The 18,782-nt window shown below is 39.9% G+C and overlaps 1 protein-coding gene across 1 annotated transcript in view; it reads right to left on the reverse strand.

The window, feature by feature from the left end:
• ZNF704 (zinc finger protein 704) overlaps nucleotides 1-18,651 on the reverse strand; it is a 236,946-nt gene extending 218,295 nt beyond the window's left edge. Inside the window, exon 1 of the mRNA XM_032421895.1 lies at nucleotides 17,987-18,651. Coding sequence (XP_032277786.1) covers nucleotides 17,987-18,484 — 498 coding nt within the window. The 5' untranslated portion in view covers nucleotides 18,485-18,651. The remainder of the gene's footprint in view (nucleotides 1-17,986) is intronic.
• Between the last annotated feature and the right edge of the window lie 131 nt (nucleotides 18,652-18,782).

An 18,782-nucleotide genomic window follows, 5' to 3' on the forward strand; every position in this document is an offset into this window, starting at 1 on the left:
CTTATCACACTGGCAAAACCTCAACACAATGTTGACTAAAGAGGTTAGAGCACACATCCTTACCTTGTTCCTGATATTGGTGGACTGATTTTGGTATTAAGTATGATATTAGTTATAGGTTTCTTATATGTGGTCTTTTATCAGTTTGAGGAATTTCCCTCCTATTTCTAATTTGTTGAGAATTTTTTTAAATCACAAACGGGTATTGAACTTTGTTTTCTCTGCATCTTTTTTGATGATCATGTGGCTTTTCCCTTTCGGTCTACTAATATAGTTAATTATACAAATTGATTATCAAGTATTTCACCAAAAGTACATTCTTGGGGAGGGAAAGCTTTGATCATAATATATTATCCATTTTTATAGGGCTAGATTTGATTTGCTAATATTTTGTTTCATATTTTTGTGTCTACGTACATAAAAGTCTATAATGTTCTTTATTTGTAATGTCATTGTATATTTTTAGTATCAGGGTTATGTTGGCCTCATAAAATGTATTTGGAAGATTCCATCTTCTTTTTTAGTAAAAGTTCTTGTGAGATTGGTATTATTTCTTCCTTAAGTATTTGATAGATTTTACTGGTGAAGCCATGCAGGCCTAGAGTTTTCCATGTGCAAAGATCCTTAATTATAAATTCCATTTATTTAACAGATGGTGGGTTATTGAAATATCCTGTTACTTCTTGTGGTCAGTTTTGTTAATTTATGTTTTTCAAGAAATTTTCCCATTTCATCCAAGCCATCAAAGGCACTGGCATTAACTCCTCCTACTAACATAAAGTAGTATGTCCTAAATATCCTTTTAAAGTCTGTAGGATCAGTAGTGACATCCTCTCTTCCATTCTTGATATTTGTAATCTGTGTTCTCCCTCTCTTTTTAAAACGTAGCTAGGGGTTTATCAATTATATAATATATATAACATACATGTTTCTTCCTCCATACATTCGTATCTCAGTAACAAACCACTATACACAAAGTTTACTGTCTCCTCAAGTACAGTGTGAACAGGAACTCTTTCCCAGTCTTGTTCTTGCCTGTGCCCTTGAAGCTGGCAAAGAGTAGGAGCTGAGTGAATATTTGTTGAATGAAATAACCATGAGATTGAATGAAATAGCCAAAAAAAATTTTTTTTAACAATAAAACCATCAACTTATTACTGAATTTAAACAAGATCTTTAAGGTATCTCAATTTTAACATAAAAACACAGGCATAGTTTACAAACAATGAAAACTATACCATATCTATTAAAAGTTTTAAAGTAAAAAGAGTTTTCCTTAATAACCTCTATGTTAGATTGCAAGAAAAACTCAAGTGACGAAAATCAATATAGTTGAGAGAATAACCTATTTGAACAGAAATCTCTTTTAGAATAAGAATAAAGAGCTAAAAAAAAAAAAATTGCTGTCACCCAACAGATGGCTAAAAGCACATTTTCAGAACCTCTTAACCACCCACTAAGCACTCATGTAACAAGCAGATATGCAAATAGCAGTCCCTGTTCTCTTTCTGTAAACCCCACCTTGGGTCATTTCAAACCTTCAAGTGGCTCCTCTCTCACTGCCAACCACCACTTTCCTACTTTAAGATGCCACTAGGTCAGTGCTTACATGGAGTCAGGTGCCCAATTTTCTCCCTTTCTGAGATACTGCAACTAATACTTGATGAAACAAGATTATTTTTCTTTCAGATGCTCTTCACATACTCAGTTTTGTAAGTTCTAAGATCATTATTCTAATATTTACACTATTTCTCTAATATTTTGTTAAACTGGTTTTGAGTTGTAAGTATGTGAACCTAATTGAAGACATTTTCAAAATTTTACTTTTTTTCATTGAAGTATAATTGACATACAACATTATATTAGTTTCAGGTGTACCACATAATGATTTGACATTTGTATACATTGATAAATGATCACCACAATAAGTCTATTTTCCATCTGTCACCATACAAAATTATAAAATTTCCTTTTTTTTCTTTTGATGAGAACTTTTAAGATTTGCTTTCTTAGTAACTTTCACATTTGAACTACAATAGTATTGACTACAGTGCGCACATTGTACATTACATCCCCATGACTTATTTATTTTATAACTGGAAGTCTGTATTGCTTCATCCCCTTCACCCATTTCACTTACCTTGCAAACCTGTCTCCTTGGGCAACCACCAATCTGTTCTCTGTATCCATGAGTTTTGTTTTGCTTTTTAGATTCCACATATAAGTGAAATCATATGGTTTTTGTCTTTCTCTGTCTAACTTATTTCACTTAGCATAATAGGTTCATCCACGTCACAAATGGCAAGATTTCATTCTTTTTTATGGCTGAGTAGTATTCCATTGTGTATAGATGTGTATGTATATGTATCACATCTTTATCTATTCATCCATCGATGGACACTTGGGTTGTTTCCATATATTGGCTATTGTAAATAATTCTGCAATAAACATGGGGATGTATATATCTTATCGAATTAGTGTTTCCCTTTCTTTGGATAAATATCCAGAAGTGGAATTGTTGGATCATATGGTAGTTCTATTTTTAATTTTTTGAGGGACTTCCATACTGTTTACCATACTGCCTGTACCAATTCACATTCCGCCCACTAGCACACAAAGGTTCACTTTTCTCCACATTCTTCCCAATACTTGTTATTTCTTCTCTTTTTGATAATAGCCATTCTGACAGGTGTGAGGTGATATTTCATTGTGGTTTTGATTTGCATTTCCCTGATGATGAGTGATGTTGGGCATCTTTTCTTGTGCCTGTTGGCTAACATTTTCTTTGGAAAAATATCTATTCAGATCCTCTGCCCATTTTTTAATTGGATTGTTGTTGTTGTTGTTGTTGTTGTTGAGTTGTAGGAGTTCTTTACATATTTTAGATATTAATCCCTTATTAGATATATGATTTGCAATATCTTCTCCCATTCAGTACACTGCCTTTTCATTTTATTAATGGTTTCCTTCACTGTGGAGAAGCTTTTTAATTTGATGTAGTCCCATTTGTTTATTTTTGCTTTTGCTGTTCTTGCTTTGGGGATAGATCCAAAAAAACATCACCAAGACCAATGTCAAGGAGCTGACCTCTTATGTTTTCTTCAGGAGTTTTATGGTTTCAGGTCTTACATGCAAGTATTTAATTGATTTTGAATTAATTCTTGTGTATGGTGTTAAGATAGTGGTCCAGTTTCATTCTTTTACATGTAGCTGTCCAGTTTTCCTAACACCATTTATGGAAGAGGCTTCCCTTTCCTCATTGTATATTATTGCCTCCTTTGTCATAAATTAATTGATGATATAAGCATGGGTTTATTTCTGGGCTCTCTATTCTGTTCCATTGATCTGTGTGTCTGTTTTAATGGTAATACCACACTGTTTTGATTACTACAGTTTTGTAATATAACTTGAAATCAAGAAGTGTGATGCCTCCTGCTTGTTCTTTCCTTTAGCTATTTGGGATCTGTTGTGGTTCCATACAAATTTTAGGAAGTTTGTTCTATTTCCATGAAAAATGCCTTTGAATTTTAATAGGAGTTACACTGAATCTCTAGATTGCTCTGGGAATGTGGACATCTCAGCAATATTAATTCTTCCAGTCCATGAATATGTAATCTTTCCATTTATTTGTGTCTTCTTCAGTGTCTTATAGTTTCAGTGTATAGGTCTTTCACCTCCTTGGCTAAATTTTTTCCTAGGTATTTTATTATTTTTAATGCAATTGCAAATGGGTTTGTTTTTCTTAATTTCTCTTTTTGATAGCTCATTGTTAGTATATAAAAATGCAACAAATTTTTACATATTGATTTTGTATGCTGCAACTTTACTGAATTCATGTATTAGTTCTAACAGGTTTTTGGTGGAGTCTTTAGGGTTTCCTATATATAAAATCATGTCATCTGCAAATAGTGACAGTTTTACTTCTTCCTTTCAAATTTGGAAGCCTTTATTTCTTCTTATTGCTTAAAAGCAATAGCTAAGATTTCTAATACCATGTTGAATAAAAGTGGTGAAAGTGGGCATCTTTGTCTTCTTTCTGATCGTAAAGGAAAAGCTTTCAGATTTTTGCCATTGAGTATAATGTTAGCTGTGAGCTTGTCTTATATGGCCTTTATTATGCTGAGGTATGTTCCATCTATACCCACTTTGTTGATTTTTTTACATAATAAATGGATGTTAAATTTTATCAAATGTTTTGTGCATCTATTCAGATGATCATATGATTTTTACCCTTCATTTTTTAATGTGGTGTGTCACATTAATTGATTTATGGATGTTGAAACATTCTTGCATCCCTGTAATAAATTCTATTTGCTCATGGTTTATGATCCTTTTAATGTGTTGTTGAATTAGTCTGTTAATATTTTGTTGAAGATTTTGCATCTATGTTTAACAGTGATATTGGCCTGGAATTTTCTTTTTTTGTGGTGTCCTTGTTTGATTTTAGTATCATAGTAATACTGGCCTCTAACCATGAATTTAGAAGCATTCCCTCCTCTTTAATTTTTTAAAAAGTTTAAAAAGATAATATTAAATCTTTGAGCATTTGGTAGGAATCACCAGTGAAGCTGCTTGGTCTTGAACTTTTGTTGGGAGTTTTTTGATTATTGATTCAATCTCTTTACTAGTAATCGGTTTATTCAGATTTCCTACTTTTTCATGATTTGGCCTTAAAGATTGTATGTTTCTAGAAATTTATCCATTTCTTCTAGAATGTCCAATTTTTTGGCATATAATCATTCATAGTAGTCTCTTATGATCTTTTGTATTTCCTTGGTATCGGTTGTAACTTCTCTTTCATTTCTGATTTTATTTATTTGAGCCCTCTCTCATTTTTCCTTAGTGAGTCTAGTTAAAGGTTTGCCAATTTTTTTTATCTTTTCAAAGAACGAGGTTTTAATTTCATTGATCTTTTCCATTGCATTTTTAGTCTTTATTTCATTTATTTCTGTTCTATTATTCCCTTCCTTCTACCAATACTGTGCTTCATTTGCTCTTTTTCTAGTTCCTTTAGGCATAAAGTTAGATTGTTTATTTGAGGTTCTTTTGTTTCTTGAGGTAGGCCTGTATTGCTATAAACTTCCCTCTTAGAGCTTTTGCTGCATCTCATAGATTTTGGTATATATATTTTTAAAGATTTTATTTATTTATTTGACAGAGAGAGACACAACGAGAGAGGGAACATGAGCAGGGGGAGCGGGAGAGGGAGAAGCAGGCCTCCCACTGAGCAGGGAGCTCGATGCGGGGCTTGATCCCAGGACTCTGGGATCAATGACCTGAGCTGAAGGCAGATGCTACCTTCATCTGAGCCACCCAGGCAACCCTAGATTTTGATATATTAAATGTCCATTTTCATTTGTTTCAAGGTATTTTTTTATTTCTTCTTTGATTTTTTCGTTGACCCATTGGTTGTTCAGTAGCATGACTTAATCTCCACATATTTGTGATTTTTCCAGTTTTCTACTTGTAATTGATTTCTAGTGTCATACCATTGTGCTTGGAAAAGATGCTTGACATGATTTCAACCTTCTTGAATTTACTGAGTCTTGTTTTGTGGCATAACATACGGTCCACCCTGGACAAAATGTACACTTAGATTCCATGCGTCCTCAAGAAGAATGTGTATACGGCAGCTGTTGGATGTATATATCTATTAAGTCCATCTGACCAAATGTGTCATTTTTTATTAATACATAATGTATTATTTGTTTCAGGAGTACAGGTCTGTGATTCATCAGTCTTACACAATTCACAGCGCTCACCATAGCACATACCCTCCCCAATGTCCATCACCCAGCCACCCCATCCCTCCCACCTGCCTCCACTCCAGCAACCCTCAGTTTGTTTCCTGAGATTAAGTCTCTTATGGTTAGTCTCCTTCTCTGGTTTTGTCTTGTTTCATTTTTCCCTCCCTTCCCCTATGATCCTCTGTCTTGTTTCTCAAATTCCTCATATCAGTGAGATCATATGATAATTGTCTTTCTCTGATTGACTTATTTCGCTTGGCATAATACCCTCTAGTTCCATCCATTTTGTTGCAAATGGCAAGATTTCATTTTTTGATGGCTGCATAATATTCCAGTGTGTGTGTGTGTGTGTGTGTGTGTGTGTGTGTGTGTTTATACACACATCTTTTTTTAAAGATTTTATTTATTTATTTGACAGAGAGAGACACAGTGAGAGAGGGAACACAAGCAGGGGGAGTGGGAGAGGGAGAAGCAGGCTTCCCATGGAGCAGGGAGCCCGATGCGGGGCTCAATCCTAGGACCCTGTGGGATCATAACCTGAGCTGAAGGCAGATGCTTAATGACTGAGCCACCCAGGCACCTATACCACATCTTTATCCATTCATCTGTTGATGGACACCTTTAAATCTGTTAATATTTGTTTTATATATTTAGGTTATATATTAGGTGCTCCTAATGGGTGCACAAAGATTTACAAATGCTGTATCTTCTTGCCGGAGTGACCCTTTTATCATTATGTAATGCCCATCTTTGTCTTTTATTACAATTTTTGTTTTAAAGTCTTTTTTGTCTGATATAAGTATAGCTACCCCAGATTTCTTTTGATTTCCATTTGCATGAAACATCTTTTTCCATCCCTTCATTTTCAGTATGTGTGTGTCTTTGCATCTGAAGTGAGTCTCTTCTGGCAGAATATAGATGGGTCTTGTTTTTTAATCCAGTTAGCTACTCTGTGTCTTCTGATTGGAGAATTTTGTCCATTTACATTTAAAGTAATTATTGATAGGTATGTAATTATTGCCATTTTATTAATTGTTTTCTGGCTGTTACTCTCTGTTCCGTTGTTCTCTTGCCTTCTTACCTCGTGGTTTAATGATTTTCTGTAGTGTTATGCTTAGGTTCCTTTCTCATTTTACCTTCTGTGTATCTACTATAGGTTTCTGCTTTGTGGTTATACCATGAGACTCACATATAACAGTCTACTTTATAACAAGATAAGAGCAAGTTACGTTTAGACTCATTCTAAAACTCTACCATTTTACTCCTCTTCCTCAAGTTTTATGTTTTTGATGTCACATTTTACATCTATTTTGTGTGTCCCTTAATTATTATAGGTATAGTTATTTTGTCACTTTTGTCTTTTAACTTTCACATTAGCTTTATAAGTGATTAATTCACTATATTTACCTTTAATGGTGAGAGTTTTACTTTCACATATTTTATTGTTACTAATTAGTACCCTTTTTTTTCAGCTTAAAGAAGCCCTTTTAACATTTCTTGTAAGGCTGGTTTAGTGGTGACGGATTCCTTTGGCTTTTGTTTGTCTAGACAGCTCTTTATCTCTTCTTCAATTCTGAATGACAACCTTTCTTGGTAGAGTATTCTTGGTTGGAATTTTTTCCCTTTTAGCATTTTGAATATATCATGCTACTCCCATCTGGCCTATAATGTTTTTGCTGAGAAATCTGATAGTCTTATGGGGGTTCCCTTGTATGGAACAAGTTGTTTTTCTCTTAATGCTTCAACAGCTTACTTTTTTAAAAAAATTGTTATTTAAATAAACTTTGAGTCCTAGTCCAAATTAATAGAAATTAGTGAGGTTTGGTCTTTACTAAGCACTTGTAGTTGACTTCTGAATTATACACAAGCTATATGAAAGTGTTTATGAAAACTGCATTTCATATTGTTTTTAGAATTTACTCCAAAATAAAGTCTTCTCTCTCTTTAAATTACCACTGTTGCTTAAGTACCAATTCCAATTATTTTTAAAGTCTGTTGATCCCCACTGTTTTCTGCAGTTTTTGACAAATATCTATGTCATTTGATACAAAATTATGATAGATAGATAGGTAGATAGATGATAGATAGATAGATAGATAGATAGATAGATAGATAGATAGATAGATAGAAATTGCCCCATCTTCTCTGAGGCTTATTTTCCATATCTATAAATGGGGATAATAATATCCACCTTCCGGATTACAAAGAGGGTCAAATGAAGTTAACTATGAGGGCCCTCTATAAATTATAATGCATTAAATGTTGTGTAATACTGATATAAATATTGAACAGTATCCAATAAAGAGTCTTTATACAAAGTATTCAGTGTTCACAAACACTTAACCCCCTTTCTGCAACAGTCATACTGTTGTTGACAGAAAATGTGTCAATCGTAATGTCCTAGTGATTTTATATGTCCTTTTCATTTAGACTATTCTGATATTTTAAATCATTTTTCCTTTAGAATGTGGAAAACATATCATTGAATACATTTTCCTGGGTGTAAACACCTTGTGATTTTCTGTTCCCTCGGCACTTTTTAATTCTGTTATGATAGCACCCCTCACCCCTCCCATCTCTTCCACTCTTTAAGCTGATTTACCAAGAAAGGTAGTGTTCTCTACCAGTTTTTAAATTTCACACACAAAAACGGTATTCACAGATATACAAGTGAAAATTTACCACATGAATTACTCTCTCTTTTTTTTAGAAATTTGATACTGAAAAAATTATCAGCTTTATGAGGGGAAATATTTTGAAGATTGCATGACCCACAAACGACTTTTTAAAAAATTTTTTTATTTTTATTTTTTGAGAGAAAGAGAGTGTGTGTGAATGGGGGGGGGGGGCAGAGGGAGAGAAAGAATCTTAAGCAGGCTCCAAGCTCAGCACGGAGCCTGATGCCGGGCTCAATCTCACAACCCTGAGATCATAACCTGAGCCGAAATCAAGAGTTGGACACTTAACTGACTGAGCCACCCAGGTGCACCCCCCACCCCAAACAACATTTTAATCTTTCTCTGCACAGGTGACAATTTATTTCTTTAATAATGCAGTTTTAGTCATTTATCCCAAGTATAAGACCCTTATCCATGGATTTCTCATTTATAAAAATAATTATAAACCAGTATTTCCTAAAATGTACCCCAAGGAAAAGATGCTCCAGAAAAAAAAGGCTCTGTAATCTAATAAATATATAAATGCCACAACCTATATTCACCTTCTTAGAAACTCAAAATGGCTCTTGGTATCTATGATCAATAACTTCTTTATAGGTATATGAGTGTTGTATTACTCTCCCAATTTCCTCTATGTTTAAAATATTTTGTAACTTAAAAAAAAATCTGTGTCTGTTTTTAACCATAATTTCTCCCAAGTTGTTTAACCACAGTGTCCTTTTCTCCTCCTTCTGGATATCTCTCCAATAATAGAAGCAAGTAGGTACAAGAGTTTAAAGGTACACTTTAGGGTACACATCCCCATCTACTGAAAAAACAGAATGACTTCTTCACCAAACGAAAGTACAACAGGTCCTAGACACAAATGCAGAGGAGGATGGGAAGGGCAAACCCACACCTCAGAGATTCTTAGCCATATGCAAGTTAGAGGTGGTGGTGGAAGGTGACATCTCTGTATTTCTACCACAGCTTTTAACAACACCTATTGAATGTATATGGTAAGGCTCTTCTCGCCCCTTTGGATAGTAGCCAAATTTACTTCAATGTAAGAGCCATAGATCCGAACAGACTGATGAACCTAAGAGATAGAACACCTCTGTCCTCTTTGCACAAGTTGATAAATGACTCACAGCTTCCTGAGATGAAAAGGAAGATTCAAGCTCACCACATATACGATGAAACACCAGAGAGTTCAGATGAACGAAGTCACTTCAGGAAGTAGCTTTCTTAAATACCTCCAGAGCATGGAATAAGGAGAAGGTTGTAATAGTCAAAATAACTGTGAGATTTGAGATCCTCAAGCAAAATATTACAAAAGATTCCTTTCTGAAAGCATAAACGAAATAAACTGCCATCTGTATCAAATTTCAGGAGGTCTCTGGGTCACATTCAATAATAATAGGCAATGACAAGACAATATTATCCCAATTTTATAGATGCTAACACTGAAGCATAGAGACATTAAACAACCTGATAAAGCCATGCAACTAGTAAGGGAAGATGGCAGAATTTGAACCCAGAGCCTGTTATATCCCTTCCTCATCTACAGAGAGGTAACAGTGGAGTGAGGGGTAGCCAGCAGGATCACCTGCTTTGACTCAAGCCTGTTCTCTCCCATCTCACTAATGAGCCCACAATGAAGGTCACACTAATGGACTAAAATTATTCTGTCTGCAGGTTTTATCAAATCATATTTCAAGCACACAGGCTCTTTAGAAATTGGATTTAATTTAAAATGTTGGAGCACTTTTGACATTCACTTATTTTGATGAGCCATCCCCAATTAGTCTGAATCAGGGAGATTTTACTTTCACTTAACCTTCCATCATGACAAGAACATAAGGAAAGCAAGTGTGTCACTGGTAACTGTAGGGAAGTGTCAAGACAACAGACTCTAAGTCGGTCCTCATGGAGCAACATACAGGTAGTATCCTTTTATTTTCTTAGTACCTCAAGGCCCATCGTGTTCCACAGGACGAACATACCCCTCTTGGATGTTACTGCGAACTTTTTACCTGAAATTACAGACCTGCCTTCAAAACTCTAGAGTTGAGCCTATTACCCCTACATATAAACCGTAACACTGGATTTTCCAAAACAGTATCTTCAATGAAGTGTAAAAATTTAATCACTCTAATTCTACTACACATATCTCAGAGTTATATTCTGTTCCACTTCATCCAGTAAGTGAGAACAATCAAGGTTATTTGCCAAATTCAGTGATTTAAACTCATGCATAGACTAGCTTCTCAGAAATCACCTCCTGGCCAAACCATAACACCTTTTTCATATAGATTGTTTGGCTACCATTGCTTTAAGGTAGATATCAAAATTGCATCCCAAATTGTGGGAGCCAAATAAGGTCTCTCAGTAGATCTAATCTTCGTCTTAGGGATAAGGAGGGAAAAGGGCTTAGAATTTCTTTATAGACAATTTGGCAGGAATTTGTTAGACTGTGGGCTCCCTGAAGGTAGGTCTTATTCACTGTTATTTTCCACATGTGGATTAGGAACATGATAAACAATAGCCCACAATAAATGCCTACTGAGGGGATGGACAGGAACATGAACAAGCAAACCAAAGAAAGTCATCCTTATTTCAATGATACAGATTTGGCTGGGCCAGAAGGCTGGTTATGATAGCCTCAGAATATTCTCAAATATTTCAGAAAGCCTAATGGAAACTATGCATTTACCTTACGATGAGATTGCACAAGGCAGCTAAAAGGTCAAATTTCTTCTACTTTAGCACACTTGATATCAAGTCACTGTGACAAGACCAGTTGTTCTGTGTAGCTCGGAAGTTGGGTAGGAAAATGGTCCCATGCTTCTCCTCTCCGAGCCCTTCGTGAGGTGGAAGACCCAGTATCTGACCGGGACAGGTTTACAAATGAATAGGGTCTCTGTGTTTTAAGAAGTCAAGCACAGTAGCTCTCTCTGACTCCCCGCAAAGGGGCAAGGGTAAGAAGATTTGGGGTAAGGTGTGACTTCTCGATTTTCCTCCTCTTTTTTCTAACGCTTCCACAGTCAACTAGTAGTAAAATTTTGGTGGAGGAGGAGAGGTCCTAGTTGAGGGCCGAGTACACATGTCCGCTGGAAACTACACAGGGATGGAGGACCGGCCCAGGCAGGATTCCCAGGGGGTCCTGCCCAACTTATCACAAGCTACCACAGCCACAGCGAGGCCACCTCTACCTGAGGCACTTTCTCTAGGAAGAACATTCTAAAAATAGAAGTTGATAAGCAGTGACAGATCACTTCAGAAAGTTGTGATTTCTCTAGCCACAATTCTGAGGGAGTGAACTGCAGAACATTCCCAGGCACAAGAAACCAACCCAGAAAGGAGGGCCATAACTTGGGGTTGACAGATCAGGGTGCTAATACTGGCCCCACCGAACTTGCTAAGCAGCCCTCTCTGGACAAGGCATTCCACCTTTCATGGTCTTGGTGTCCTCAGTGGTCAAATGAGGGTATCGGATTACTAGATAATCTCTGTTTCCCTTCCAACTCCAGCAGTCTACGATTCAGTGAATGACAACTTTGTCTGGTATCTTAAGCACATGCCTTTCACTCGAGCCAACACAGACCATTTGCAAGACACATGCTTGTTAGCAAATTGGAATTCAGTGTTTGCTGCACAGAACCTGCCAAAGGATTCTTAAAGTCATCTGATATTCAAGATAGAGTCTAAAGATGTGTTAACCATCCCTGAAGAGCTGGCGCACGGAAAGCAGATTCCATTCAATTAATATTTATTGAGCACCAAAAGTGGGGACGTTGACATATATTATCTCATTTAAAAGCCTTTCTTCACAGTTTTTCAATAGATGTAACCCTGATAGAAGCACTAGCAGTCTTTCCTGTCCAACGTTTTCTTAAATTTATTATGCCAATAAATTATCAATCCCTTCAGATGCTTCCTATCCTTACACTAACACACAGCATCACAGAGCACAACCCTGGGCCTTATCATCTCTGCCCCTACTGTTTTGCTTCATTGTGTTACAACTTACTAGGGAATCCTTCCTCCATTTGACAGTGTTCTTGTATTTTTTAAATTAAACCCTGGATAAAGATATTGTTTACTGTGCTACTTAGTATTTCTTACATAGGAGCCCAGGAGGTTCACTTTTTTGGGGGAGTAGAAGGGGGAATCTTGCCACTGCAGATAAATATGTAAGTTTCCTTTGATCAGAAACTGAAAACTGTAATACAAAGTTTTTCTTGTTATCTCATTTAAAGCCTAAATTAGTGCCATTATAATAATTGAGCAATATATCTCAGATACTTCATAGCATCTTGTCCTCAACCTCCTTAGCTATCCCAAGTCCTCCTGGAAATAAATGGGCAAATAAATTATGGGAGATTCCAATCTGGTGACTAAAAGCACAGGCCATGGATGTGAACCACGCTCCCACTTGTGGCTACATTACGTCCAGTGTAGTATTTCATTTCTGAGTCAGTGTCCTCGATTGTGGAGAATGGGGCCATACTTATTCCCAAATCATCATTTCTAATGAGACTCTACTTTATATAAAGCATTTAGTATAGTTCTTGGCTCATAAATATTTGGCAAATATGTATTCATATTAATGATATTTTGGAATCCAAACTGCTCTGCATTTTATTCCCATTCTTTTATTGATTTTATTGGTTTACTCTTTGTTTTCTCCAAGCCACTGACCTATGGCCTTTTCACCATCCCTCACCCCTTTCCTTTCCTTACTTTTCTTAAATCCCATAGCCCATCATTATAGTCACAGCTGTGCCACCTTCCTCAACAATATGTTCTTCTCTTTCTTTCCTTTGCTCACCCACCTGGCAAAACCCTATCCCTGCTGAATCCTGCTCTCTGCTTTGTCTACAAAGAGACAGTAAAGTGTAAGGCATCGGGGGATAGTTCTGGAGTTCAAATTCCCAGGGCTCAAACACCTGCTCTGCCACCTAATACCTGTGTATCTTTAAGTTGCTTACCACTTCTGTAAAATGAGGATGATAATAATAATGCCTGACTCCTGGATATGTAATGAAGTTGAAATGACACTATACACTTAGACTTGTACTGACCATAGTATGCACTCAATAAACATTATTTATTATTATTGCTCCACACATGAGTCAGTGGAATGAATTTGGAAAAAATCACATACCTAGACAGGCTGCTTGCACCATAAATGGAAAACCATAGACATCAGATGGGCCCTTGATACTATCTAGAAACTCTATTTGCTTTCTCAGTATGTTTGTTCTCCTACTCTCCCACAGCACTGTGCCATGCCTTCAACTCTTACTTTAACTCTTCTCCACTCTCAGCTGATGACCTCCGTCCTGCTGCATGGGGAAAATAGAAGCCATAAGACAAATACTACTTCATCTGACCATCAACCAATATACAACTACCCACATCTGGACCTGTTTTCTCCACCTTCTCTTTAATTCAATGGAAGAAATTTCATTGCTTCTGTCAAAGGCCAACCCCTGTACTTGGGTTACAGGTCTCCTCTACTGTGACTTTCCCAAGAATGTTCCTCACCCTCCTCCAAGGCATATATATATACCCTATATATCTCCTTCCATTAAGTGGAACTCATGACCCACTCCTAACCAATAGAATATGGCAAAAATGATGGAGTATTGTTCTTATCATTACAGAGAATTATATGAGACTTTACCTCGCTAAGACAGGTGCTAAGATTCCCCTTGCTGGCTTAATGAAGTAAGAGGCCATGTTGAGGAAGCTCAAGTAACAGAGCACTGTGGGAAGTAGAGATGGGGGAAAGTGTATCTAGGAGCTGAGGGCAGCCTCCAGGCAAAAGCCAGCAAGAAGCTGGGACCCTCAGACCTAGATGCAAGGGAAAGAATTCTGCTCACAACCTCAATAGACTTGTAAGTGCGTTCTTCCCCAGTTAGGCCTTCTGATGAAAATACAGCCCACTTAATGCCCTGATTGCAGCCATGTGAGACTCAGCAGCAGTCCAATTAAGTGGAACCTCGACTCCTAACCCATAGATACTGTGAGAACTGTTGTAAGCCAAAAGGTTTGTGGTAATTTGTTATACAGCAATAGAAAATGAAGGCATCCCGCCACCCAAACACAGCAGAAAATTCCTATAATGCTGTAGTACCTATTCTAGAGTCTACCGTATCCTATCTTTAAAAAAAAAAAAAAAAATCTAGACTATATGCCCTCTAGGTATTCCCCCTTCTCTCTGCTCTCTTTTCCAACAAAACTTGTTAAAATAGTTTTTCATATGTCTCACTATGTCCTCACCTCCCATTCACTGCTCTGCCCACTGCATTCACATCACTGCCTTCACATTCTTTTGTCAAGAATACCAATAAGTTCCACATTATTTCATCTAAATGGATATGTCCCTATGCTTATCTTACTCAACATCCCAGTAGTATTCAACACAGTTCACCACTCTCCACTTTTAGAATGATTTCCTCCCTTGGCTTACAGGACTTTACATTCTCTAGTTTCCTTCGACTTGTCTGGCTACAGCTTCTCGTCCATCTTTGCTGGCTTCTCCTCCTACACCCAAACTTGAACAGTGCTGTGCCCAAGTCTGGCCCGAGGCTGTCCTCTCTTGACCTACTGCACTCCCTTTCTAGTCCCCAGCTTTAAATGATATCAACATGCTGCTGACTCCCCAGTTTTTCTCTCTAGCCCTGACCTCTCCCCTCAGCTCCACAACCTACAGCCAGCTGCCCAATTACATTCCCATTTCCATGTCTAATTGTCATCTCGGATTTAACATGTCCAAAAAGAACACTTGATTTTTCTTTCACAAAAATCTGTTGTGTCCCCAGTTTTCCCAATCTCAGCAAATGGCACATTTAATAAACCTTTACACTGGGGCTTCTCACTCCTTCACCCTCCCCCCTAATCCATCAGCAAGTCCTTGCAGGTCAATCTTCACAATAGATGCTGAATTTGTCTACTCTCTAACTCCACTCCTGTCAACCCAGTACAAACTGCCCTCACCTCCCACCTGGACTGCAGCAACTGCCACCTAACTGGTCTCCCTGCTTTTCCCTGCTGTCCTCTACAATCCATACAACAGGAATTTTTTTAAAAAACACAAACTACCTTATATGCCTTTACTGCCTAAGACTTTCCAAAGACTTCATACTCTACTTTAAAAAGCCCACCAAGGGGCACCTGGGTGGCTCAGTCGTTAAGCGTCTGCCTTCAGCTTAGGTCGTGATCCCAGGGTCCTGGGATCGAGCCCCGCATCTGGCTCCCTGCTCCGTGCGGGAAGCCTGCTTTTCCCTCTCCCACTGCTTATGTTCCTTCCCTCACTGTGTCTCTCTCTGCCAAATAAATAAAATCTTTAAAAAATAAAAAAATAAAAAGCCCACCAAGCCCTAGGTTGCTCACTCCTACCTGCCTCCCTGACATATCTTATACCTCCCAAGTTCTAGTCATACTCATCTTTTTCTCCTTCCTACCTCAGAACTTTTGCAATTGCAATTCCCTCCACTGGACAGATCTTCCCAAGCTACATGTCTCAGGTCTCAGATCAAATGTCCCCTCCTCAGGGAGGTCTACCTCATAGTAGTAGCTTTCTCTTCTTCCTCTTAGACTCTGATATCATTATTTCCCTCATAGCATGCATCACAATCTCAAGCACCACACTTATTTGTTTGTTTGTTTATTTGATTGTTGCTATAACTCCTCTCGCTAGATTTCAGCATCTGGAAGGTGCTCACTGCTATGTTCTAGAATAGCACCTGGCACCTAGGAGATGCTCAATAAATATTTGCATAAATAAATGCATAAGTATATACAGAAGTTCTTGACATTTTATATGCATTAGAATAAAATGATCCACTATATTCCATTAGAAAAGCTCTTCAGATACAGTGTCAAGATGCCATTTAAACAGTAAAAAGTGAAAAGAATTATACCTCAAACTATTCAATATATACATTACTAAAAAGCTATAGGCCCACAAAAATGTTATAAAATGAAGCCCATTTTTTAAAAGAGTTAACAGAAATCTGTTTGGAGATAACAGTCTTTTTTGATAATGTGAATGACCACACCCTAGTTATTCTGTTTCTATAGGTGTGATTTTTTTCCTACATTGGGTTTACTTTGATCACAGAGCATAAATTATAATTTTTCTGTTACAAACTACAAGCCATAAGACATATTTTCAGTATTGCTGGACTAAAACACTAAGGAATCACTACTCTCATTACTCAATGTCACTGATGCCGTGTGACTTGCAGGCTTTTTAGCAGACCATGGTAAATGAGTGTGCTCATGGTCTGGATTCCAACAAGCAACTGTCAAAAACTATCATCCCCAATGACTACTTGCTAAAAATTTCTCACTCCTAGAGCTGGTACTTCCAGGGTGGTCTAGGAAAGAAATTTGTGCCTATGTCTATTCTGGGGATATTCTAAATGCTGATGTGTAGCATTTCTTTGGAATTGCAATTTCATGCTTCGAGGAGTGCTTTTTTTTCCCCCCAAGCCCCAGAAGATAAATAGTCTCTATTAAGCTCACTTGTTTATGTATTTTTTTTCTTCCTGATATACCACTATCCTCTGAAAACTCCAGTAAATAGTTACTCAGTTGATTTTAAGAACCACTCTCGAGAAAAAGCACTAACTTCATCGCCTACCACTTGCTGCCCTCAAAACTTCTTAGCAACATACACTGTGCATGAACCTCAACGTGGTTTGCTTTGTCCAATCGCATGCCTGAAAGCCCAGCCAGTCAGTTGTGTAATAATAAACCCCTTATCTCCTGAAGATACACAAACGGAAAGATCTCAGTGCTTCAGTGCACAAGAGACTTCACTAGAATTCTCAGCAGAAACTCACATCCATTTTAAATGCCAAATTACCCCCACTTTCCCCGATTTCCTCTCCCCTCCCCATCTGCAATTCTGAGGAGGGGAAAAAACCCAAAAATGCTAAACAATGTCGAGTTTAAAGGGGAGTGGGGGGCGGGCAGTGCCAAAAGCTGCCAGCAAAATGCATTTAGAAACCAAGGGCTTGGTTTTCGCTTTGGGCTTACCGGTTCCTTTACAAACATCTGTGATGGAAACTCATCAACAATTGTTCCTGGATGAAGAAGGGACTGAAAGATTGACAAGAGAAGCTGCTTGCTAGTTTCAATAAGCTTGACTAGCCCTCGAAATAAGGAGGACACTCCTGCTTCCTCCGCGAAGAATAAAATCTCACCCCCTCCTACCTCGCGCGTCCCCACCCGGCGCAAACCCGCGCCTACCTCGTCCCATCTCCAAGTTCCCTACCTCGCCAGGGAGAAGTGTCCTTTCCCTGCACCCACACCAGACAACCAACCCGACCCGGCCTTTGAGGAACTGGGGAGCGACCGCCTCGGAAAGGTGCTGGGGGCCCGAGGTGTGAGCTCATCAGTTCCCTCGCTCTGCCGCCGGCGCCGCCTGACACACCCCTCCCGGCCCGGCCTCCACCGGTCGCCAGTCCCCGGCCTCAGCCCGCGCGCCTCGCCCGGGGGCCCGGGCCCGTCTCTCTCCCGGGGCTGGCGGGTCCCGCGCGCGCCGCCGTGCCCAGCACGCACCTTCAACGCGCCCCGGGCCGGGCCCTTGGGGACCGCACGGCCGGGGCCGAGGGGCATGAAGCGCTCCTCGCTGTCCTCCTCGTCGTCGTCGCCGTCCACCACCTCGACGACCACCTCCTCGTCCTCGTCTTCCTCGTCGTCATCCTCCTCCTCCGCGCCCCCTCGGGGCTTCTCCTCCACCCGCCCGAGCCCCCTCCGCCGCCTGCTCCCGCCTTCCTCGTCCTCGTCTTCCTCCCCCAGAAGCAGCAGCACGGGCGACGAGGCGGCGGCGGCCCCGGCGGCCCCGGCGGCCCGAGGGGGGCCGGTCCCGGCGCTGCGCGGCGGCGGCAGCGGCGGCCTCCAGCTCTCCGGGGCCGGGGCCGGGGCCGGGCCCGGGCCGAGGGGTGGGAGGCCGGGCAAGGTGCCTTCCCTGGCAGGCGCGGCTCCGGGTGCCTGCAACGCGGCGCCCCCCCGGCGGCTGCCCAGGCTGGAGCGCTTGGCTAGACGCCGCGCCTGCATGCCTGACCGCGGGCTGCCAGCCGCGGCGCGGAGCCGGAGAGTTTGTCACCTCCTCCTCCTCTTCCTCCCCTGGGCGGCCGCTGTGGTCGCAGGCGCCCCGGGCGCGGGGCTGCGGGGGGCTGCGGGAGCCGCCTCCCCGGGCTTGCAGCTGCCACTGGCTGCAGAGGCGCGGGCGCCGCCTTCGCTGGACCGGCCCGCGGGGACGCCGGCGGCCGGCGGCTACGGCGGGGCGGCGCGGCGGCCGCGGGCGGGGGTGGGTGTGAGCGAGCGGCGCGCTGCCGCCTCCGCCGCCGCCGCC

The sequence above is a fragment of the Phoca vitulina genome, unplaced genomic scaffold, assembly GCF_004348235.1.
Source record: "Phoca vitulina isolate PV1807 unplaced genomic scaffold, GSC_HSeal_1.0 scaffold25, whole genome shotgun sequence".
NCBI classification, from domain to species: domain Eukaryota; kingdom Metazoa; phylum Chordata; class Mammalia; order Carnivora; family Phocidae; genus Phoca; species Phoca vitulina.